Below are 24,916 nucleotides of genomic sequence, written 5' to 3' on the forward strand. Positions count from 1 at the left end.
GGGATCTGCATAAACATGCCACTTGCAGGGTTCAGAAGGTTTAAACAGCCAGTGGGACACACACAGCCACAGTAAGACTAGAGTCAACTCAACAACTTAACGTCTGACATTATCCAGCAAAGAGAGAGCTATGGATCATCTCTCAGGTACATTTCTGCTAGCAGGCCTGGTCTTGGCTCTGCTCTGGGTGTTTGCCGTGAAGAAGCGTAAACAGTACCACCTGCCTCCTGGACCCACGGCGCTTCCTCTCATTGGAAATCTGCATCAGCTGGACAAAGGAGCCCCATTTAGAACCCTGGCCAAGGTGAGAAGACACACAGGTCCAGTAAATCATCACTGGGGAATGTATTAGCCATACATTATAATATAATGTATGGCAATATTATTGAAAATGCCTGTCTGTGTGTGCCTGTCTGTCTGTCTGTCTGTCTGTGCCTCTCTCTCTCTCTCTCTCTCTCTCTCTCTCTCTCTCTCTCTCTCTCTCTCTCTCTCTCTCTCTCTCTCTCTCTCTCTCCCCCTTTCTCCGATCACAAACCTAGGGCACTATATTATGCAACAATATTTGCAGCAACGCCCTGTTTCACATTCACACAAACCAGTGCAACCACATTCTGACAGTATACTCTACTGTTGTACTGGGAACTGAACTGACCAGTACAACCAACGTTCTGACAGTACTGTTGTATACTGGGAACTGAACTGACCAGTACAACCAACGTTCTGACAGTACTGTTGTACTGGGAACTGAACTGACCAGTACAACCAACGTTCTGACAGTATACTGTTGTATACTGGGAACTGAACTGACCAGTACAACCACGTTCTGACCGTATACTGTTGCACTGGGAACTGAACTGACCAGTACAACCAACGTTCTGACAGTATACTGTTGCACTGGGAACTGACCAGTATACAACCACGTTCTGACAGTATACTGTTGCACTGGGAACTGACCAGTACAACCACATTTTGACAGTATACTGTTGTACTGGGAACTGACCAGTACAACAACGCTCTTACAGTACATTACATACATTGACTTCCCCACCAATTTGTTATGCGAGTACAGGGAATCGAACAGAGACATCCTTCAGGCCACCACTGCCCGCATCAGATTACTGTAATGAGGAAACCGTGCAAGACACCAACCTGCTCATCAGGAGCTGTTCAGTGTCTTGCTCAAGGATACTTTGACTCCAGGCCAGGGGGAGGCAAGAATCCAACCGGGGACCTTCCGATCCCCAAACGGCTGCTATACCTCATGAGCCACTGCCGCCAAATGCTTTTATTTGAGTACAGTTTTTAGCTATACTCTACCCAGTACCCGCCTTTTCATTTCCACTTGCCACGGCACGCGTAGCAACGTGACTGTCACGATATCAGTCTGTTGCACACTTTTACTGTTTAGTTTAGTGATGTCCTAGTGTTTCCTGTTTTCCCTAGTTGTGTTTGCCTGTCTTGTCTTACCTCCTTGTGATTACTAGTTTTCTCCACCTGTGTCCTGTGTTGATTGTTTGTTCTGTTCACCTGTGTATTGTGATCCCTGTGTCTACTTAAACCCTCAGTCCCTTATGTTCCCTGCTTGATTATAGATGTTATGGTGTTCTGTAAGTAGTGTTTCCAGTCCTGTGTATTCTATGTTATCCTGAGTTTTGGGTGAATAAATCCCTCTGCATTTGACCTCCTGCCTTTGACCAGTCTGTTCTGCATTTTGGGTCCTACTTCTGAGTCGCACCGTGACACGTTGTGAGCTTGTAGATCTGCTGTTTTTACTAAATGTTTGACCACAGAATTGGGATGCTGTAATGTCACGCTATAGTTCATGTGGTTAGGAAGTTACTTTACGTGTGTGTTTGTGTGTGTGTGTGCAGCTCAGTGAGACCTACGGGCCGGTGATGACGGTGTACCTGGGCCCCAGGCGGGCGGTGGTCCTGGTGGGATACGACGCTGTGAAAGAGGCCCTGGTGGATCAGGCTGACGACTTTGCCGGCCGGGGCACATTGCCCTTCATGGTCAGAGCTACCAGGGGATATGGTAGGTGGGAATGGCACATATAGCCTATACTGGCATTGCGGTTTAAGGCAGTTTCACTATCGAGGACCACACCACCAATGGAAACATTTAACCATTTATTGAAAACAGGAAGGAAGGGCATGGTTATGAATATGACAGCAGGGTGATGGCCCACGACGGGGCATCGGCGGCGTCTGGGATTTGAGCCGAGGTGGGGAAGCTTCGGGGATCCGGCATGCTCCCGAGGCACGTCAGACCCCCAAAAGCTTCATTAAAGGAGACTAGATGGGGCGGCCTTGGATCTTGCAGATCTGGTCTGATGTAACGGAGATATGCCTGGGAGGACCAGTGGCCCATGGTTTGGATCAGGTGGACGGGGATGCTGTTACGGGATGCGGGGGTGGCTGCGCCGATCCTGAAAGAATGGCCTGAGTAGTGTGTGGGGGAGATACGGGGGAAAGCAAGTATGTTGCGTAGTTGTTGGATGAAGGGGGGATCTGAAGGAGAATAACTCTGGGACTTCTGGTATGGAAGGTAAGTCGAGAGCGGTTTGGAGGGTTCGAGATCGACTGGTTTCCGGGGAAGAGGACGGGTTAGCTTAGCTTGAGGTTAGGATAGTCTTGAGTGTTTGATGTAGTCGACCTGGGGTTCGACTGACGAAGCGGGGGAGCGGTATCCTGAGTGGAGAGTTCGTATGCGTGTGACCGGGAGGTCTGTGGCGAGGGGCAGGCGACGAGGGACTCGTGCGGGTTCCTGGAGGTCGATGGAGATGAGGTTGGATGGTGGCGACGATGGGTTGGTTTGGTTATGGGGTGGCGAAGTTCTGCCGAGCTGACTCGACTGTTGATGATGTGGATCCGGGAGGAGTGGAGAGACTGGAGAAAGGCGAGGTTTCCAGGTTGAACGTCGGCGCCGGATGCGGGGAACTGGAGTTGGATCGGGGCCTGCATGGAGAGGCGCGACGTCTGGACTTGGTGTCGGTGAAGGCGTGGAATGACCGGAACGTGAGCGACGTGGGGGAGGAACTGGTTTGGCGTGGCTGGGGTAGATGAGGGTTTGGGGCGGGGGAGACGGGTCCAAATGAGCATAGGACCACCGCTTGGGCTGATTGAGGGATACCAGATGGTGAAGGATCCGATGAACGTGGGACGAAGCTGTTCGAGGGACAACCTGGAGGTGACGGTTACAGGTGGGCGAGCGGCATCAGATGCTTGGGAAATAACCTGGAGGTGATGGGTCCAGGTGGCCTTGGAGTGTGGTGTCGGATGCTTGGGGCGTAGCCTGTAGGCGTCGGGTCCCGATGAGCATCTGGTGGGACCTGCTTAAGGAGATAGCTGAGGTGATGGGTCCGGGTGATCCTGGGAGGGGGGAAGGCACGCTGCACGGAGGAAGAGAGGAGTGTTGTGCTGAGGGAGACGACGCTGACCCGGAGGAGAGGCACGCTGTTCCAAGGGGGATGGCCCGGAGGAGGGGGGCGACACTGACCCGGGAGGAGGGAGGCACGCTGTGCCGAGGGGGACGACGCTAGCCTGGAGGAGAGAGGCACGCTGTGCCGGGTGAGACGACGCTGGCCCGGAGGAGATGCACGCTGTGCCGAGGAGACGGCACTGGCTGGGAGGAGAGGCACGCTGTGCCGAGGAGACGATGCTGGCTGGGAGGAGAGGCACGCTGTGCCGAGGGAGACGATGCTGGCTGGGAGGAGAGGCACGCTGTGCCGAGGAGACGATGCTGGCTGGGGGGAGAGGCACGCTGTGCCGAGGGAGACGACACTGGCCCGGGGGAGAGGCACGCTGTGCCGAGGAGACGCCACTGGCTGGGGGGAGAGGCACGCTGTGCCGAGGAGACGACACTGGCTGGGGGAGAGGCACGCTGTGCCAAGGGAGACGACACTGGCTGGGAGGACGGGCACGCTGTGCCGAGGGAAACGACGCTGGCCCGGGAGAGAGGCGTGCTGAGCAGAGACAACGCTGGCTGGGAGGAGAGGCACGCTGTGCCGAGGGAGAGGACACTGGCTGGGGGAGAGGCACGCTGTGCCGAGGGAGAGGACACTGGCCCGGAGGAGGGAGACAGGGCTGTGCTGGGGGAGGAGGAACTCTGGGCCGAGCTGTCTGTGTAGACTGAGATGAGGGCAGGGGGTGGCATCTCTGTGCCTGAGATGAGGACGAGGGGTGGTGGCATCTCGGTGCCTGAGATGAGGACGAGGGGTGGTGGCATCTCGGTGCCTGAGATGAGGACGAGGGGTGGTGGCGTCTCGGTGCCTTATTATACTACTGATGAGGACGAGGGGTGCTGGCATCTCAGTGCCTGAGATGAGGACGAGGGGTGCTGGCATCTCTGTGCCTGACATGAGGACGAGGGGTGTTGGCATCTCGGTGCCTGAGATGAGGACGAGGGGTGCTGGCATCTCTGTGCCTGACATGAGGACGAGGGGTGGTGGCATCTCGGTGCCTGAGAGGACGAGGGGTGGTGGCATCTCGGTGCCTGAGAGGACGAGGGGTGCTGGCATCTCGGTGCCTGGCTCCCCGTACTGTAGCGAACTGCCTGTGTAGACTGGGATGGGGGCAGGGGGCACCGGCATCTCGGTGCCGGCGACCCTCACCGGGGCTGATGGATGTCTGCGGCCTCTGTGGGCAGTAGGGGGCGCCGGCGTCTCACTGCCGGCAGTCCCTGCTGGGGCTGGCTGGTGTCGGCCTCTGTGGTCAATAGGGGGCGCCGGAATCTTGGTGCCGGCGGTCCCTGCTGGGGCTGGCTGATGTCAGTCTCGGCGGACAGTAGGGGGCGCTGGCGTCTCGGTGCCGGCGGCCCTTGTTGGGGCTGACTGACGTCTGTGGCCTCTGCGGGCAGTAGAGGGCACCGTGTCTCGGTGCTGGCTGTCCCTGCTGAGGCTGACTGATGTTGCCTTCTGCGAACGGTAGGGGGCGCCGGAATCTCGGTGCCGGCGGTCCCTGCTGGGCTGACTGCTGTCTGTGGCCTCTGCGGTCAATAGGGGCGCCAGCATCTCGGTGCCGGCCGTCTCTGCTGAGGCTGGCTGATGACTGCCTCTGCGGACAGTAGGGGGCGCCGGCATCTCGGTGCCCGACTGTGATACCTGCAAAACAGGAATGGGCTCGGGGAGAAGAAGAAGGTATTACGTACTGTCACCGGAAATGGAGGCCTGACAGTTCCCTTCGACGGTATTTAGCGATGATGGTGAAAGAAAAACGGGTCTTTAGTAGAAACTTGAGTTAAGCCTGAACCCCGACCGCTGCAGCTGCGGGGGGGGTGCTGGAGATCCGTTGCCGATGACACCACCATTTATGTGTTTGCTTTTAATTACATTTAATTGATTTTATTTTTTATTGATTTATTTTATTTTAATTTGAGGTGCAAGTCGAGCACATAACGTGGGCCGAACAAATCCCTGTTGGGCGAATGAGTGTGAAGTGCAATGACCGTTTTGATGAATTGATTGAATTCTGCAAGCTGTTAATAAATATTTCGATCAATCAATAAATGCTGCTTTTACAAGCTTTCCCTGTTCTGGGTGAACTGTCCCTTTAACGGGGGCGTGTACATTGCAACGTGCAATTGTAGTTTTTCATGGGATGGTGGGAATGACACCCGGAAGAGCTGGACTACAGCCGCGACCAAATGAAGTGAAAGAAACTTAACTTCTAAGTGTTAGTCTCACTGACAGCTGTTTGATGGTGCTGCGCTCATTGCATGTTCCTGTGTTGCCTTGTGATGGTTGGGGGGATTATCTGGGATCTAGTACTTCGGTCTGATATACAACATGAGTGTGGGATGTTGCTGTGTTGTTATTATTACTCTGAGTTTTAGCCATGGTTCATGACTCTCGTATTCATACGAGAGTCATGAAGAAACTTCACCCTGTTTTTTGCGCTCGCTGCATTTACAAGATTTCCGTATATAAACATTCAGATTTCAAATATAAAGTACTCACAATTTGTCCCACGGGTGTTAGTTAGTTGCAGCTCCAGCGATTAGAATTTCTGCATCCCGCGTTGTTTAATAAAAAGCATTTTTTATTATTTTATTTTGCCATTGGCTTTCAACTACGCGCCCCTATCGGTCGGGAGGAGGGTGGCACTCGGTGTGTTCGATATAGGTACGCTGACCGCCCTGCCAATACAGACTAATAGGCGCAGCAATTCTAATCGCTGGCGCTGCTACTAACTAACACCCGTGGGACACTTTGTGAGTACTTTATATTTGAAATCTGAATGTTTATATATACGAAAATCTTGTAAATGCAGCGAGCGCAAAAAACAGGGCAAAGTTTCTGCATGACTGTCATGATAATCATCATGGCAGTCATGTTCCAGGGCTATCTGAGTTTGAAAGTAAAGAAGAGTTGTGTTAACCTGTGTCATGGTCCACTGATTCACAAACACAATAGTTACGATAACAATCGCTGGCGCACGATCCGCGGAGAATGGGGACAGCTGCGTGCTGTCCGCCGATCAATCAGTCGAACCAACAAACAAATGACGATACGAACCATACGAGGGGAAGACACGATCATACGAACCATACGAGGGGAAGATACGATCATACGAACCATACGAGGGGAAGATACGATCATACGAACCATGCGAGGAGTAAGGACTATTTGGAGCGCCGACGTTGGAACGGCCGTGGCAGATGACGGGAACGGGGAGAACGCATTCCTTCCATGGATTAATCTATACCTGGCCTGGGACTTAATCTGAAAGGAGGAAACGGCTTGAGGTGAGATGAATGAGCCGCCGGCCGAGTAGTTGTATATCACTGCACTGTCACGTATTTCTGTTGTTGAGTTGGCGTTGCCGTTGCGTGTTCTCGCGACGAAAGCGAGAACGGGGGAGAACCAGGGGTTGGATGGGCTTAATATGCACAGGTGACCCGATTGGAGGTGGCTTGATGGGGGGTGGAGGTAGCTGCATCGTAGGTGTGGTCCTGCTCCTGAACTTCTGCTATATCTAGCACCAAATATCGGCAGCTTTTCCGATACTGGTACCAGTATTGAAACAATTCTAATACAATGAAGGTAGTTAGGTAAAGTTACCTTAGGTTGTGGCAAATCTGGGAAAACAATGCTTACCACTAGCTTTCTTCACAGTTGTGTTCATAAAGGTGTCTACTAAAGTTGTTCCAACCCAACTCCCTTGGGAAACTTTGTGACAGCTGCTGAAAGTTGGGGTACCATTATCAACCAATATAAGGCAAAACATTCCAAATTTCATTATACTTTAAGTAGCATGTGACATGTCAAACTAGGGGGTTTTCATGATGTTGAATCCATTGCAAGCATTAGTTTTGCAAAAAACACTCCTTTGCCTAAAAATGCCCATAGCCGTTCATCACAAATGTGATGAGGTCAGCACATTTGGTTTGGGCACATTTGGGTTATGGCCGAATTTAGCCCAAGGAGTATTTCCGTGCAAAACGAATGCTTGGACACCTTTATGAACACATATGTGAAGAAAGCTAGTGGTAAGCATTTTTTCCCAGATTTGCCACAACTTAAGGTAACTTTACCTAACTAAGGATCTTTATTCCATTGTGTGTTCGTGTCAGGCTTGGCCATCAGCAACGGAGATCGCCACCGTCAGCTCCGCCGCTTCACCCTCACCACGCTCAGAGACTTTGGGATGGGACGGAAAGGCATGGAGCAGTGGATCCAGGAGGAGAGCAGACACCTCACGGCACGCATAGCGGACACGGAAGGTTTGTTGAAACGCCTCACAGAATGCGTAGAGGACACTGAAGGTTTGTACACTAAAGCAAGTGTATAAACAAGAAAGGGTCGCAGAAAGTACCTTGGCATCTGGCTGGATGATAAATTGTCATTTAAATTCCACATTGAAAATCTTGTCACCAAACTGAGACAAAAAAATTGGTTTGAAACAAAGCATGTTTTCCGGCATCCTGTAAAAAAAAGACAATCATTGAAGCCACATTTCTCTCTGTTCTGGACTATGGGGACATTATTTACAGGATTGCCGCTCCTTCCATTTTAAAGCACCTTGATACGGTTTACCATTCTGCCCGAAGATGGGTCACTGCCTGGTGACAGCTATGGTACCCATCATTGTACACTGTATATGGGAACACAGGCTTGCCCTCTCTGTCTGAGAGACAGGACAAGCACTGTTTTTTATTGTCTGTCTGCCTGTGTCTGAAGCATAGACTGTAAAAAATAAGGACAAAGCGTTCGCCGGGTCTAACATGGACGTAAAATGAAGCCTGTTATTCCTGCACTGTAAATCGCCATCTTTCTAGATCCGTTTGGTACCAGCTGGCCATTGGCTGGCTCCGTTTTGGACCAGCTGGCCATTGGCTGCCCAGACAACGAGGCGGGACTTCCCCCCTTCTTCTCCGTTGGTTTTTATTTTGACTCGAGTGGGAGGGGAATCCCGATCATAGACTGTAACGGTAGCCACGCCCCTCAGAACATACGCGATGTTTTCTTTTCTTTATGGTCATTTTTTTTATTAATGGGACCATAATTTTCCAAAAAGAATATTATGACATTAGAAATTAGACTTTAAACTAGTGACTGGAAGAAGAAAGTATTCATGACCATGTTTATTAAGGTAATACAGTCTAGGTGAAGTTGGGCCAAAATACATGGGCCTCTATGGAGCTATGGGGCTTTTTGGGTCCAGTCCAGCGCCACAACAGGCCATTATATGAACTACCGATTTCAAATGAGGCTTCACGAAATATCTGGCTGACTGCCCCCCTGGTCTGAAGAGTGGACTGGGTGTGGGTTTGCCATGGCAATCAATTGGCTGAGGCAGAGGCTGGAAATTGCACAGGTGAGGGGATTTAGGCTGATTAGAGCCTGACTAGAGCCTTTTGTGGCGTCCTCACTCAAAGTGAGGACGCAAATTGTGATTTGCCAGAATGAGGTGATGTATGATGATATGAGTGTCCCTCACTTCACACGGGTGTGATGTGTGCTAGAACTGTGGAGGCCCCTTAGGAAAACGTGGCTCTTCCTCCCACTTCCTCCATATACAGCAGATGAAATGGTTGAAGGACAGTGCATAATGAGCTCTCTCTCTCTTTAGTCATCCAGGAAGAAGTCATTTCCACTCTTTTGCTCTGCATCCTTTATGGAATGCATCTTGTTGATTCTTGGTCTGTAGTTGTTGGGGTCTCTTCTGAAGGTGATCTCCAGCTGGCCGAGGAACTTGTTTGTCTTGCACTTGTCATCCTTGACAATGGCAATCCTAGTGTCTTTTCTGACATCTTCTTGCCTGCTTGTTGTCAGGTTGTGGGTAGAGCAGAAATCTCTCCTCTCTAGTAGCGTACTTGATACAGTCCCTTTAGGATGTATGCCCACCTGCCGTATAACGTTCATTTGGCGTTTTCTTATTGCGGGGAAATGTGCTCTCTACAGGGACCACCGCCTGGAGGACGTACTTCTTGAAATAAAATTGCGCGACTGAACTCATGGTTGCTCTGATCGGGGTGAAACCTTGCCCAAAATTGGAGTCGTATTATGTCATAGATATGTCATAGACGACTGACTGATGTCATGGATAACTGACTGATGTCATAGATGACTGATTGATGTCATGGATAACTGACGTCCCACAGGCTGCTCAAATGAAGTCCCAGATCCACTTTGGAGCCACAGTGTTCCCATGTGGTTCCAGAGATTTATTTTCCACATAGTCCCTTAGAGCTAGAGTTTGAATGGACAGGTTATCAGTCAAAAGGGAGACATCGAAGAGGAAGGACGGGTAGGGAGGGATCATCCTCCTTGTGAGGATTGACCAAATTGTTAATTATTAATGGGTCAAACAGGAATAGGTTCATGTCAGATGGTTGCATCATGTGTTGCGTGTCTCTCCCTGAAACGCAGGCAAGCCCTTTGATCCCACGTTCTTCCTGAGCTGCACGGTGTCCAACGTGATCTGCTGCCTGGTGTTTGGCCAGCGCTTCACCTACGACGACGCTCGCTTCCTCCACGTGTTGACCCTCATCCAAAACATGGTCACGTTCGTTAGCAGCCCTGCGGCACAGGTGAGACAGTGATGGGCATGCAGCGGGGTGAAATCATTCTGACATACAGTACATATAGGGCTCTCTCTCTCTCTCTCTCTCACACACACACACTGCTGCGCCCCATACAAAACATTCATTTATTGCAGATTTGCAGTTTGTCCAGCTGTGGACATAAGTTATTTTATTATTATTATGAATGCATGTCATAAAAAGTTTGGATAACACTATTGTTAACATGTGTTAACTATACGCAATTAAATTGTAGGCCTAACCTTTTTATCCTCCAAAACAATGAAGGTTATTATTATTATTATTATTATTTATATTTGAGACAAATAAATACGTCCAATCCATGTGTCCTAATTTAAAACCTTTATTAAGACACCTATAGTAGGCTTAGGGACGATTCATACTCCTATTTTACCGCTGTAGTGCCGATTTTTCTCGTCAGAAATTTTCAGTAGCACCGAAGAGCCGACTTTAGGACGGTACCCGCCCCCCCGCCCCCCCGAACCTCAAATGACGTCACATTGTAGCCGAACCGACTTTTATTCAGCTCTAAAATAGGTGTATGAATCGCGCCTAAAAACGTACCTTCGTTCAATGATGACCGAAAAACATGCGATTTCCTTGCACATAGACAAAGACTTGACTGATGAGTCAAGTGCTGAAAAGTGAAAAGCTTCTGTTTGGGGAATGACAGTCGCACAAGATAGGCTACTTGAACCTGTTGATGCTATCTATGCATGCATGCTGAATTGTTTGATTGATTGATTGATTGGTTGATTGATTGATTGATTGATTGAAATTTTTATTTCACAGTGTGTGTAGAATAGCCTGGGTAGGCTACATTTCAAACTAGATAAAGTGCCCCTCGGGCCACAGGTCTCCACCAGGGCAGGTCAGGTTGTGGCCTCCTGGTGGCGCTATAATATAGGCCAATGTAAAAAGGGTGGGATATATTCCTCATGCTAGTAGGAAAGTCTGTGAAAGATTTCACGTAAATTGCAGTGCACGCTGCATTCATGACTTTTTGTTCAAAACGGGCCAATCCTGCAAACTTTTAAAGTCAATCTTAGCCATTTAGGATGTACAGTAATATGAAATATTGGACAGATCTGTCTGGAACACATGACTGTAGAGATACTGTGTAATGATTTGCGGGATTTTTGGACAGAATCTGGAGGAGTAATATCCAAAAATGTTTACAAACGTTTTACGTTTTACAAAAGTTGGCCTCCTGGTGGCTTGGCATCTAGGGAGTGTGTGTGCAAAATTTGGCATGGCCCGGGTTAACAGTGCCGGAGATTAGCTGGTAACAGATGGACGCACGCACGCACGCACGCACACGCACGCACGCACACAAAAATCTACACTAGCTGAATATAGCAGGGGCTAGCGCCCCTCAAAATATCACACCTGTGTAGAGTGAGGGGCACTCTTATCATTTTATATCATCATGATGTAAAACACACACTATGCCTATTTGCTCAGACACTATATCGACTATGTAAAATGAATTGTCAACGGAAATGTAATGTTTGTTTAAGACGAAGTTTGTGGACGGTAACCAAAAGCTGGATGTACATCATCATACATCACATTCCGTGCTCAAACAATGAAATCATCACAAATGTCATTCCGGCCAATCACTTTTGGCGTCATTTTTCTGCCCTCACTTTTAGCTTCAATATCTGCTTTGCTCAGCCAATCAAATCATCGCTATGGGGTGATCAGCCAATTAGCCGAATGTTTGTGTTCACACAAACCCATGAAAGCTGGGCATAGGAGGGGCTAGCACCCCTCAACAAGAAAATGCATTTCCAGGTTAGGATACCAATTGTATTCAATTCAGAGAGACATGATACATTTGGCTTTTGAGTCGTGTTAGCCCCCCTTTGCACACCTTTGTGTGTTTGTAGCATGGAATGTGATTTGATTGGCTAATGTATGATGATGTATGACGATGAGAGCGCCCCCTCACTTCACACAAGTGTGATTTTTTATTATGAATACATGATTGGTCTGTATTGAGTCTGGACAACAACAAAACGCAGACAGACAGACAGACAGACAGACACTATGTTCAAAGTATTTTTTTGTGAATCGGATTTGAACCAAATTCCTTATGGTGGTTTGAGATGTGATTCAAATCTGCTTTCTAAACATGTCTATGACACTGAAAACTGTTTTATATTCATTGAATGATGAGTTCGCTCAGTCAATGAACTACAAAACAGGTTTCATCAAGGATGTCTGATTGTAGTTTCAACAGCAACCAATAGGATAATGGTTGAATACAAAAAAAATGGTTGTGATCACTGGCAAACAGTCTGGACCAGGGGTCCCCAAACTACGGCCCACGGGCCGTATACGACCCGCCATGTCATTTTATGTGGCCCGCCTGCCTCAAGCAGGCCAAAATATAGGATTTTATTTTATTTTTTCATTAGCACTGGATGAGAGCAAATAATTAGAATAATAAATTAAGATTAATTTGTATTATTACTTGCGCAAGCAGAGCGCGCAAGTAATATTTTCGCCCGGTCTCCTTCGTCGTGACAGCTGTTCCGCCATTCGAGGCTTACGCAGAAAAACATCAAATCTGTGCCTGTGTTGCTGGACCAATGATGACGAAATGACCATATTTCTTACGTCATCATTTAGAGCTAGTCATACGTATACTATATACATAATCAGTAAAAAATAAAATAGCAAATTGTGCCTGATCTGCTGGGACCAGAGTACGTGGTGTGTATGTGTATGACTAGCTCTAAATGATGACGTAAGAAATATGGTCATTTCGTCATCATTGGTCCAGCAACACAGGCACAGATTTGATGTTTTTCTGCGTAAGCCTCAAATGGCGGAACAGCTGTCACGGTTTTTGGCGCAAAGTAACCACAGTATACCGCTAATCAACTTACAACTACACACTTTATACAGTATAGAGTATAGAGTATATATGTATACATATATAGTATATGCCTATATACTATATATATACTATATATATTTCTTACGTCATCATTTAGAGCTAGTCATACGTATACTATATACATAATCAGTAAAAAATAAAATAGCAAATTGTGCCTGATCTGCTGGGACCAGAGTACGTGGTGTGTATGTGTATGACTAGCTCTGAATGATGACGTAAGAAATATGGTCATTTCGTCATCATTGGTCCAGCAACACAGGCACAGATTTGATGTTTTTCTGCGTAAGCCTCAAATGGCGGAACAGCTGTCACGGTTTTTGGCGCAAAGTAACCACAGTATACCGCTAATCAACTTACAACTACACACTTTATACAGTATAGAGTATAGAGTATATATGTATACATATATAGTATATGCCTATATACTATATATATACTATATATATTTCTTACGTCATCATTTAGAGCTAGTCATACGTATACTATATACATAATCAGTAAAAAATAAAATAGCAAATTGTGCCTGATCTGCTGGGACCAGAGTACGTGGTGTGTATGTGTATGACTATAGCTCTTAATAATGACGTAAGAAATATGGTCATTTGTGGTCATTTGGTCCAGCAACACAGGCACAGATTTTATGTTTTTCTGCGTAAGCCTCAAATGGCGGAACAGCTGTCACGGTTTTTGGCGCAAAGTAACCACAGTATACCGCTAATCAACTTACAACTACACACTTTATACAGTATAGAGTATAGAGTATATATGTATACGTATATAGTATATGCCTATATACTATATATACTATATATATTTCTTACGTCATCATTTAGAGCTAGTCATACGTATACTATATACATAATCAGTAAAAAATAAAATAGCTAATTGTGCCTGATCTGCTGGGACCAGAGTACGTGGTGTGTATGTGTATGACTATGATCCAGAATATATCTACAACGATAAAACAGTATTTCTTATATAGATAGAAACTTGAATCATACTTAATAATACTAGATGTTTATATGTATAAAGTAGGTAGCAAATAGTTACATCTAAACATTAATCATTTCAAACGTTCCTTCACAGAGATACTGAGATTTGACAGTTTACAGCGGTCGAAAGGACTTGTGCGCTCTGCTTGCGCACTAGTTGGCCATTTATGGCCTACTAGTGTGCAACAAGCAAGTATGCACTCGACAGAGTGCAGTTCTAGTTGCTCTTGTATTGCTATTGGAGACACTGGGGAGGCACTGGGGGGACACTGGGGGGACACTGGGGGACACTGGGCAGGCACTGGGGAGACACTGGGGAGGCACTCAGGGGGTCACTGGGGAGGCACTGAGGGGACACTGGGGAGGCACTGGGGAGGCGCTCAGGGAGGCACTGGGGAGACACTGGGAGGCACTGGGGAGACACTGGGAGACACTGGGGAGGCACTGGGGAGACACTGGGGAGGCACTCAGGGGGACACTGGGAGGCACTGGGGAGGCACTGGGGAGACACTCAGGGGGACACTGGGGAGGCACTCAGGGGGACACTGGGAGGCACTGGGGAGGCACTGGGGAGACACTCAGGGGGACACTGGGGAGGCACTGGGGAGGCAATGGGGAGGCACTCAGGGGGACACTGGGAGGCACTGGGGAGGCACTTGGGAGACACTGGGGAGGCACTGGGGAGGCACTCAGGGGGACACTGGGAGGCACTGGGGAGACACTGGGGAGGCACTTGGGAGACACTGGGGAGACACTGGGGAGGCACTGGGGAGACACTGAGGAGGCACTCAGGGAGGCACTCAGGGGGACACTGGGAGGCACTGGGGAGACACTGGGGAGGCACTGGGGAGACACTGGGGAGACACTCAGGGGGACACTGGGAGGCACTGGGGAGACACTCAGGGGGACACTGGGGAGGCACTGAGGAGACACTGGGAGGCACTGGGGAGACACTGGGGAGGACACTGGGAGGCACTGGGGAGACACTCAGGGGGACACTGGGGAGGCACTCAGGGGGACACTGGGAGGCACTGGGGGGACACTGGGAGGCACTGGGGAGACATTTCATATCACACAAACACCATGATTCACTAGGCCCCTCAAAAAAAACAGCTTGGCATGGCGCGATTTATTTCAAGCATGGTGGAGCGCCATGCCAACAACATTGTGCAGGAAACCCTGGCACTGCTGCATGTACAGTACATGCACTATGCAGCCATGTAGTGCTGCATGTACAGTACGTGCACTGGTTATTAATATTTGTTTATGTGTGGCTTTCTGGAAAAATATGTTTACGTTTAGGCACCCCTGCGATCGTCACACTTTTTCTGTTACAAACTGACCCCGGCCCCCATCAGAGAAGGGAAAAGTTATGTGGCCCTCACAGGAAAAAGTTTGGGGACCCCTGATCTGGACAGTCAGTCTTAAAAGTTTAGAATCAAATGGGATTTGCCTACCGTCGAAACAAAGCCCAAGTTACCCTCTGGTCATCTCTTGCAGATGTACAACGTCTTTCCGTGGCTCATTGAACGTTTGCCAGGCCCACACCAATCAGCTTTTGCCAAAATCGAAGAGCTGAGAGAGTTCATCATTGAGAAGATTAAAGACCACAAGGAAACCATGGATCCAGACTCACCTCGTGATTACATCGACTGCTTCCTCAACAGGGTCCAGAAGGTATTTTATCTGTGTCCTATATTGCAGTAGTTTTCAACCGGTGGTCCGGGGACCACCAGTGCTCCTTGAGAGACTTCCAGGTTCCCCAGCTAAATTATGGAGTTGGTAACAAAATGGACCATTATAGTTATAGATCTTTAACTCTTGAGAGTGTAAAATGGAACCAAATGTGGTTTCATTTTACGCTCTCCAGAGTAAAATTATTGTTAAACATCTGTATTACATCATTTACAAGAACACAATTAGAGAATGTAGAAGAATAGTTTTTTAGATCGTTTGCCTGTTATCTCTCCTATGTCCACATCAATACAGCATGGCATTTTGGACAAAATATTATCCAACAACAAAATATAATTTAGTTTTGGGTCTGAGAGTCTAAGGGCTCCATGTTCGTCACCGCTAAACCCCTTATCCCTAAACTTCTTTGCCTTTTTTACAATTTTGAAAAACATTTTTGAATAGTTCAACTAGCCAATCTACATTTACACGTTGTGAGCTTGTAGACTGGCCATTTTAACTATATATTTTTTTTTTGCAAAATAGTGTGTGTGTGTGTGTGTGTGTGTGTGTGTGTGTGTGTGTGTGTGTGTGTGTGTGTGTGTGTGTGTGTGCGCGTGCATGTGAAATATTTTCGCATTTTTTCTTAGAACTTTCACAGGTTCCTGCAATTTGAGCAACACATTCACATAAAGCCCTGCATATTCCATCGCATAATCAAGGGTGTTCTGGAGGGTCTAGGCTTATAGACCTGAATCTGTGATCACTAAAATGTCCTCACATGTACGATATTGATATTTGTTTGAGGGTGTCTTTTACCGAGATGTTATTCATATATTGAACTACAGCAGTACGATATTGTACTAATATTGTACTTCTTTGCTAGCCTGCATGGTAAATAAACCCTACTACCGAGGTGGGTACAAGGCTAGGGGGGACAGACGTAGGGTGTTAATCCTTGTTGCTTCGGAGATCACTGGTCAAGGGGTCATGCTGAAAGGTTTGATGCAACAGGAGAGGGAGCAGACCGCTCCTGTTTCTCATATCAGTCTGGAGATGATGCTTCTGCACAGAAAGCTCCTCCAGCTTGTACAACGCCCTGACCCGTTCCAGGTCCACCTCTGCTCTCCTCAGCTTCTCCCAGTTGTAATGCCTGCGGCACTTCCGTTTGGAGAGGCTGCAGTGGTCTCCCGTCGGCTCGAACACGCTCCGGACCAGAGGACAGCCACACACCTCGTCCACCGGGGTCTTGCAGCCTCTGGGAGAATGCTCCGGACACACTACCTCAAGCCTTTTGCAGTACGTCTTGCTGCGGGGGTCGTACGCGTCGCAGAAGAGTCTGGTCGCACCTTCGATCCTTGGAGTTGGATACTTGGAGCCAAAAGAGGTCTGACACTCGTACTTAGCCCGACAGCGCTCCATATGTCTCAGTGCCACCTTTGAGTTGACGGTATGACCACAGGAAACACAGTCAATCTGCAGGTCCTCGCTATCCTCCTTTTTACTCGCCTCCTCGTCCCATTGCACCGCCTGCTGCTTGGCCTCAGTGACGACACCCTCCAGCTCGTGAAAGCGTCGCTCCATCTCGGTGAGGCGCAGGCGGGCGATCTGTTGGTCGCGGCGGATTCGCTCCAGCCTCTTCGTACCGAGCTCCTCGGCGATACACGGGCTCTGCCGCCACTGCTGGATACGCTGTGGCAGGAACTGGCAGATCCGATTGGCGGCTAACTTCATGCCACAGTCCTCAGAGCAGTATTTAGAGTTGAGACGTGCTGCCACAACACAGCCTGGCCCCAGGCACTGTCGTAACTCCTTCTCCTTCTTCTTCACCTTGACTGCATTGGCATTGTGCCGGACTTCATCTCTGTGTTTTCGCTTCAGTCTGTGGCGTTGTGACTCCTTTTCCTTGTTAAACTTCTTGTCTCGTCTTTTGACGTGCTTCACCTCTGGACTGAGTGGAAGACCGTCATCCTCATCGCTGAACCAGGGTGCATTGTTGTCGTCATGTCCCCCCAATGCCTTATACTTCTGATGGAGCTGCGCCTCATTGTCGTAGTCGTCTGAACAGTGCAGATGCCTGTGAGAGGAACTCTCCATCAGCCTCTCTTGCAAAGCAAACTCCTCGTCTTTCACACGCAACATGTTCCTGCCTCTTACCTCACACTGTCTGAACTGACATGTCCCTCTTATTTTGTTCAGGCCACCAAACTTCTTCTTGTCCTTGCAGAAGTCACACTGGGCACAGTCTTCAGTCCTCCTGCATGGCTCACATTCCCCACACGGGCAGACAGAATGTTTTGCTTTTGATCCGTGGCGCATCTGAACCTTACATTCGGCAGTACTTGGATTACTGTATTTTTCAAATCCGTCCAAATCGGTGTCCTTCTCTGAGGTTTTCGTTGAGTGACGCTTTACCTCCAGTGAAATATTCTTATCTCTACACCCCACGCAGTACCCCTCGCTGATCGCCGTGGCCATTCTCTCAGTGATATTCATACAGTGCCCGTGGAACAGTTCAGTGCACTTATTACACCCAATCATGAAGCTGAAGCTTATATGGTTGATAAGTGGTGCATTCCCCCCCCTCTATGCTACTGCCTTCAGGCTCCGTCATAGGGTCCATGTTAGACATTCTGAGATTGCTGTGGTCCTCGGGTACATTTTTTATTATTACTGTAAGACATTCTTGCTATTTTACATTGACACACTGACTTTGTCTTTTTATATCGTGGCCCAATCTGCAGCAGGCTAACTGTCTGTAAGAGGGTATAGGTCTGTATCGGTTGAGGGCTTTGCGAGATTAACTCCAGAGCTTAAACCGATATATCTACGTAACCAACCTAAGTCTGACATCACAAACTATATATTTAGGCGTATATTTAGCTCTGTATATGGAGAGACATCTATTGTATGTAAAATTCCATATATGGATTTAGCTGATTCATCCAGCCAAGGGTGGTCATCACTCCTTTGAGTTAGACACAATCAGCGTTCCCTTGAATTAATCAATTCCTCTAGGACTAGAACCACCAACCAGCTCCCACCAGGAGGAGAGTCCAGCAGATTCTGTAGGATATTTGGCCTTACCACCCAAATATCTCTGCATTGCACATTAGATCTTTAGATCCTCATTCTTAATTTAATTAGCAGGGTTGAAATCTTGGTTAAGTTCTTATCCGACAACGCTGTGGCTTGTCCTATACTTTGACAACCAGTCAACTTTCCTTTTAGGGCAAATATCGGGTAAGGACTAGTATATATAATTGGGGAGAGGCAGTCTCTGTCTTTACCACATAAGCCTACAGTACAAGTAGACTTTCACTCTTGTTTTTCACTGCAGAAAATAATTTCAACTATCCTATATTCATATACCTGCATGGAGTAAACTTGTGATGCGACAGCAAACTGCAGCAAAACCCTCCCGTGTAACTTTGAGAGTGTCAGAGACTCGCCTAACCTCTGTGCTTGTGCTTTCTACTCAACCGTATGCCTTAAACTGTATATGTTTACTGTACACTTTGGTGTGCTTAGGATAAGGAGCTTGAGACATCAGAGTTCCACGATGACAATCTGGTGTCTACCGTGTTAAATCTGTTCCTGGCAGGAACAGAGACCACCAGCACAACAATCCGATTCACACTCAGTGTGCTCATCAAGTACCCCAACATACAGGGTAAGTGACTAGTACCCCAACACACTGGGTAAGTGACTCAACACAAGGCCAATTATGTTTTAGGTTTTATTTATTCGCACATAAAAAGGTTAAAAACTATAATTTGAAGAATCAGAATAAAAAAAGTAAACAAAAATACCAAAATATAAAAAATACCAGTAATACATTCAAATAGAACGTGTACGCGCATCCGTAGACGGATTTTTTCAAACTACGTCGCTGTCCGTTGTGCTGATCAGACATCCGAGGTTCAGATTTGATTTCAGATTTTTCATCGCATCGTGATTGAAATATAAACATTTTTAATTAGTTGGTCTGGCGAGTGGGAGCCCCGGGTTCAATCCCCACTTCCGCATAATGCTACACTAACATTATAGCCTGTGTATACATATCTATCGTGAGGTTGCAAGCAATATCCGCCACTAGACAACACATAAAAATCCTGGCAGTACGAGGTGAATTAATTCATTAATCGTGGAAGGTATTTTCAATGTGTAATTGTCTCCACCAGCCGAAGGCATGGGGGAGAGTATGTTTTGCACTCCGTCCGTCCGTGTGTCCGTCCGTCCGTGTGTCCGTGTGTCCGTCCGTCCGTGTGTCCGTGTGTCCGTCCGTCCGTCCGTGAGCAGCTAATCTCGGCCACCGTTAACCCGGTCGATGCCAAATTTTGCACACACACTCCCTGGATGCCAACCATGAACCTCTGCCCCAAACTTTCCAGAACGGCATGTTATAGCGCCACCAGGAGGCCGCTTTGTGCAAAACAAGTTTTTGCACAGTACACCTACAGATTTTGTCCAAACATCACGCAAATTGGTACACAGTCTCTCTACAGCCATTCAACCAAACCGGTCTTTCAGATTTCTCAGACTCCATTCTGATTGGTTAAGATTGGCTTCCAAAATTCACAGGAGTGCTCAGTTTCAAACAAAATGCTGCAAATCATGAACACATCGCGTGATTTCCGTGAAATTGTGCACGCACATTCCCACTAGGCCGAGGACGAAATGCCACATGAACAATTTCAACTCAGCCTCAAGGTGGCGCTATAACTGGCCGAAAAGTGTTTTTACCTCTAACTGCACGGATCTGTGGATAACTTTGTATGGCAACTCCCTAGAGGCCAAGGAAAAACCTTTGCCTGGAATTTTTCACATCTGCTCTTTATAGCGCCACCAGGAGGCCCACATATGTAAAACACATTTTCTATTATTACTCCTTCACATTTTATCCAAATTTCACGCAAATCGGTACACATGATCTCCATAGTCATGTGATCAAGACAGGTTTGTTTGATTTCTCATATTCCATCCTGATTGGCCACGATTGGCTCCTACAGTTTTCAGGAGTAGCAAATGGCCACAACTCCTCAACGCAGCGTCCGATTGCGATGAAACTGTGCACGCATATTCCCACTAGGCTGAGGAAGAATTGGCACTTTATCTAGTTTGTTTTGTTTTTGCCTGCTTCGTTCAGAGCAAATGCAGCAGGAGATTGATGACCTGATTGGCCAAGAGAGGTGCCCTAATATGGAGGACAGGAAGTCCCTCCCCTTCACGGATGCAGTAATTCATGAGATCCAGCGGCTTGTGGATATTGTTCCCATGAACATTCCTCACTATGCATTAGAAGACATCTCCTTCAGGGGCTACACCATCCCCAAGGTATCTATAGATCACATAGATAACATCCCCAAAGTACCCCATTGTTTCTTTATCACCAGTTCTGTTATTTGAGGACTGTCTCTCCACCCTACATACAGTATGGAGGCTATAGGCAAGCTGCCTATAGCCTTGTAGGCAGGGCTGGACTGGGACAAAAATTCGGCCCGGGCATTTTCACGTGAATTTGGCCCAGACTGGCCCACCACAACCAGCGCGCAGATAGCAGAAACTCTACCGCCCGCTCCGTCGCGGCACACACAAACAAACAAGCCCTAATACCAACACTTTTACAGAACAACATAGGCCTAAATTATACAAACCAACAGACAACTACACAACCCTTTGTAGAGGGTTTATTTGTCACTCACTGATACAGGTACAGTGAAATTATCATGATGGCACTGGCAGAATGGCAGCACGCCCGGACCTTTCCTGGTGGCCTGCCGCCTATTGGCCTGCCTGCCTGTAAAATAAATAAATAAATAAAAATAAATCATGATGGCCCCCTACGGTCGCGGCCCACCGGACAAATGCCCGGTATGCCCGGTGGCCAGTCCAGCCCTGCTTGTAGGCAATATTAGGCTATAGTGTGCTGCCTGGCTCTTTAGCCGACTGGTAACATAGGCGCCTTGTTGATTCAAGGTCCCGGGTTTGCCTTCCGGCCGAGGCTGCACATATTCCATATGTAGCTGATAATTGTGTAGCCAGACGACTATTCCACAATCTTTGAACGCTATAGAGTCTGGAAGTACACCTCCCAAAAGCATTTTTTTATTTAAAACATATTTCTGAATTTCCATTTCTGCAGCAAGCTATGTAATAAAATGAATCTGCATGCTTGTGCCATGAACGAAATACTTCAACAGTGCGGATGCATGCATGTACGACAGTTTGATGAATTTTGACCCATAGCTTGGGGGGCTGTAACTAAACTAACCATGGTGACTGCTGTAACCATGGTGATGGCTGTTATTATGGTGACGATAAGTCCCATACCCTGAAGTCCTTGATATAAAAGCTCTAATAAACAACGTAGGCTACATTTTGGGAAAGTGAAAAACAGGCGTTGTTACTTGTGCATATCGTTGCTGTTGGGAGGAAACCTGAGAGTTAAAAAACAGTGCTACTGAACACCCTTTACTTCTGTGTGTTGGTTAAACAAATATTGCACCAATGAAAAGTATAGTAAAAAGCGTTCGAACAAAACCTCTTAAATCCATTGGACCCTCAAACAGTCTGCTAAAACAGCTATGTAACTCCACCACCTCTCATACAGCACCTGAGTCTGTTTGACCAGAATTGAACAGAGCCTTAATTAGCATAATCTGCAAAATATCATTTTTACTTCCAGCACCTCACTATTGAGGTCCTGACCTATACCACCCCATCATATCTCGTGAAAGGGGATGTCATAACTAAGCAATAACATGACGTCATGTTTTCACATCAGGATACACTGATCTTCCCCATGCTGCACACCGTCCTGAGAGAGAAAGGCCAGTGGGCCACGCCCTGGTCCTTCAACCCACAGCACTTCCTGGACCACAACAGCAACTTTAAGAAGAAGGAAGCCTTCCTGCCCTTCTCTGCAGGTACAGCACGCAATAATTGTTTCCGTTTTTTGACATTTTAGCGTTGACTATTCAAGAATAGCAGATCTACAATGGCATTAGAATCAGCAGTCCTAACACGACCAATTGTGTTAGGTTGAAGCACCTCGCTGAGCCAGAGAGGCACTGTGGTGCAGGAATCCAACCCCATTAGTCTCTGTTGTAAACTCTAAGTACTGGACCCTCGTCTGGTTTGACAGACAGGTAGTGTGTGCCGGCTGGGTGTTGTGTGACAATCCGGTTGAAGTATACCTTTGGTATGGCGACAGCGCTACCTGTCTGTCAAACCAGACGAGGGTCCAGTACTTAGAGTTTACAACAGTCTCCATGGTGGCAGACAGGAACTTTACCCCTCTGCACCGAACGGACACCTACGAAATCTGCACTTCAGTGTCATTGTGTCCTCTTTGGCACGGAGCCCATTCAGAGTGGGATTGTTTGGGCTGTAGCCATAGCTGATTAATTGTTATAGGATACCTCTGGTGTCATTTGGCTCGGTGCCAACCTCCGGGCACACACCAAAACCTAATGTCCTATAGCCTACTGTACAGACAGGGATGGCTCCAGGGCTTTGCCCCCCTAAGACCCCCCCCTCTCCCACAAACCCAAGGCCAATTGACTGACTTCAATGTAAACCCAAATTCATTAGCCCCCTCCCTCTGAATAGCCAGCACCCCCATGGTCCCCCCCAGTCACAATTTTCTGGAGCCATCAAGATCAATGTGTACAGAGTTGTCCATTCCGTTTGTAACTACTTCCTGTAATAAGACCTGAGGCCCATTCTACAAATGTTTTTTTTTTCATGCAGGCCTAAGGAACCCCAAAATTATAGTAGCCTATATGTATTTAACCACGGACCCAGGGATGCTGAGATTACAGAGTAAAATAATTCAGATTTAACACAAGGTGGCTATTATCACACCAATCTTTAAAGTTATTGATCTCACCGATATATCCCACAGGGCGTTCAACACCCCACAACAGGCTGACTATTACAGTGTCATCAGAGAATTTCAAGATGCAGTTGTTAGGCTGACTACTTCTACAGTAATTTGTGTAGGCAGTGAAAATACATTTTTACCCCCCCCATGTGGCACACCTGTGATATACAATTTTGGGCTTGAGAGTAAAGAATTGACCTTGACCTAACTTGAGATCTACCAGCTCAGTGGCCTTGTGGTTAGACTAGAGTGTTCGCCCTGAGACTGGGAGGTCGGGGGTTCGATCCCCGGCCGGGTCATACGAAAGACTGTAAAAATGGGACCCAGTGCCTCCCTGCTTGACACTCAGCAGCAAGGGTTGGATTGGGGGTAAGTCCCAATTACTAGCGTCATGTCCAGGGGGTGTACTTGTACATCAAGCTGCCTCACGCTACAGAAACAGGAGATAGGCTCCTGCCCTATGGGCCCCATGGCTCGGCAAGGCTACTTAACTTGAGATCTGTTTGTTAACATAGTAGAACCACCTAATGATGAACGGATTTATACATTCATGTTGTTTAGCTTTTTAGTAGTAGCAGAGGACTGAGACTTAAGTGAATTCACAATGATTCTCTCAAAGCATTTCATAACCCCACAAGTTAAAGCAATAGGTCTATAAACAGGAATTATTAATGACTTTTTCCAGCTATCAGGAACCATGTGTTGGAAAATAGGGCACCAGGCTCTTCTGAGCACTTTTTTTTTAACAACAAGGCAGGCAAGCCATCAGCTAGGCCCTGTTGATTTTTTGTTGCATACCCTGCTAAATACACTCTGGACCTGTTGAGGATCAATGAGAAGTCGATCAGAAGCATTACACGTGATAAACTTCAATGTTAAAGTCCACAGACTCCTGCTCTGAGGAGTCAGAAAAAAATCATGAAATGCATTGGTTTTAGCTAGTTCATCCAGTGTAGCAATAGGATTTCGGTTTGTGTTCATGTTCGTTATCTTTTTCATATGATCCCATAAACCCTTAGTGTTCATCATGTATATGGCACAAAGTCTCCTGTAGGTTTTTATCATTGTGTTTGTCTTGTATCTCCCCAGGGAAGAGGGCATGTCCCGGAGAGGCTTTGGCACGCATGGAGCTGTTCCTGTTCATCGTGTCACTGCTGCAGCGTTTCAGCTTCTCCTGCAGCGGGGGTCCAGACTCCATCGACCTCAGCCCGGAGTTCAGCAACTTCGTGAATTTGCCCCGCAAGTACCACATCATCGCCTCCCCCCGGTTAGAGCAACCGGTTACACATTGGCATTCTGAAGAGTGAATTGGAAAGTAAGCTCCATAGAGGGGGTCATCTATTGTGTAGAAGGAGGAAATTGTGGAGGCGTTTGAGCGTGTGTGTGCTGAGAGAATGTGTACCAAAGCTC

General features: G+C 47.5%; 2 protein-coding genes across 2 annotated transcripts; one reads left to right on the forward strand and one right to left on the reverse strand.

Moving 5' to 3' along the window:
- Window positions 1–43: 43 nt before the first annotated feature.
- On the forward strand, window positions 44–24,813 carry cyp2y3 (cytochrome P450, family 2, subfamily Y, polypeptide 3; the record flags this gene model as incomplete). The annotated part of the gene is made up of 9 exons (XM_083773158.1): window positions 44–304; window positions 1,872–2,034; window positions 7,573–7,722; window positions 9,872–10,032; window positions 15,445–15,621; window positions 19,150–19,291; window positions 20,768–20,955; window positions 22,406–22,547; window positions 24,596–24,813. Exons 1-9 carry the CDS (start codon window positions 131–133, stop codon window positions 24,811–24,813), a joined length of 1,515 nt encoding a protein of 504 aa, XP_083629284.1. The 5' UTR covers window positions 44–130.
- LOC310864097 (CXXC-type zinc finger protein 1-like) lies at window positions 16,570–18,159 on the reverse strand (the record flags this gene model as incomplete). Its single annotated transcript, XM_083772659.1, has 1 exon — window positions 16,570–18,159. The coding sequence occupies one exon, from the start codon at window positions 18,157–18,159 to the stop codon at window positions 16,570–16,572; it is 1,590 nt and encodes a 529-aa protein (XP_083628785.1).
- Window positions 24,814–24,916: the final 103 nt, after the last annotated feature.

Source organism: Protomyctophum parallelum (genome assembly GCF_964188405.1).
Source record: "Protomyctophum parallelum genome assembly, chromosome: 9".
In the NCBI taxonomy this organism is placed as follows: Eukaryota; Metazoa; Chordata; class Actinopteri; order Myctophiformes; family Myctophidae; genus Protomyctophum; species Protomyctophum parallelum.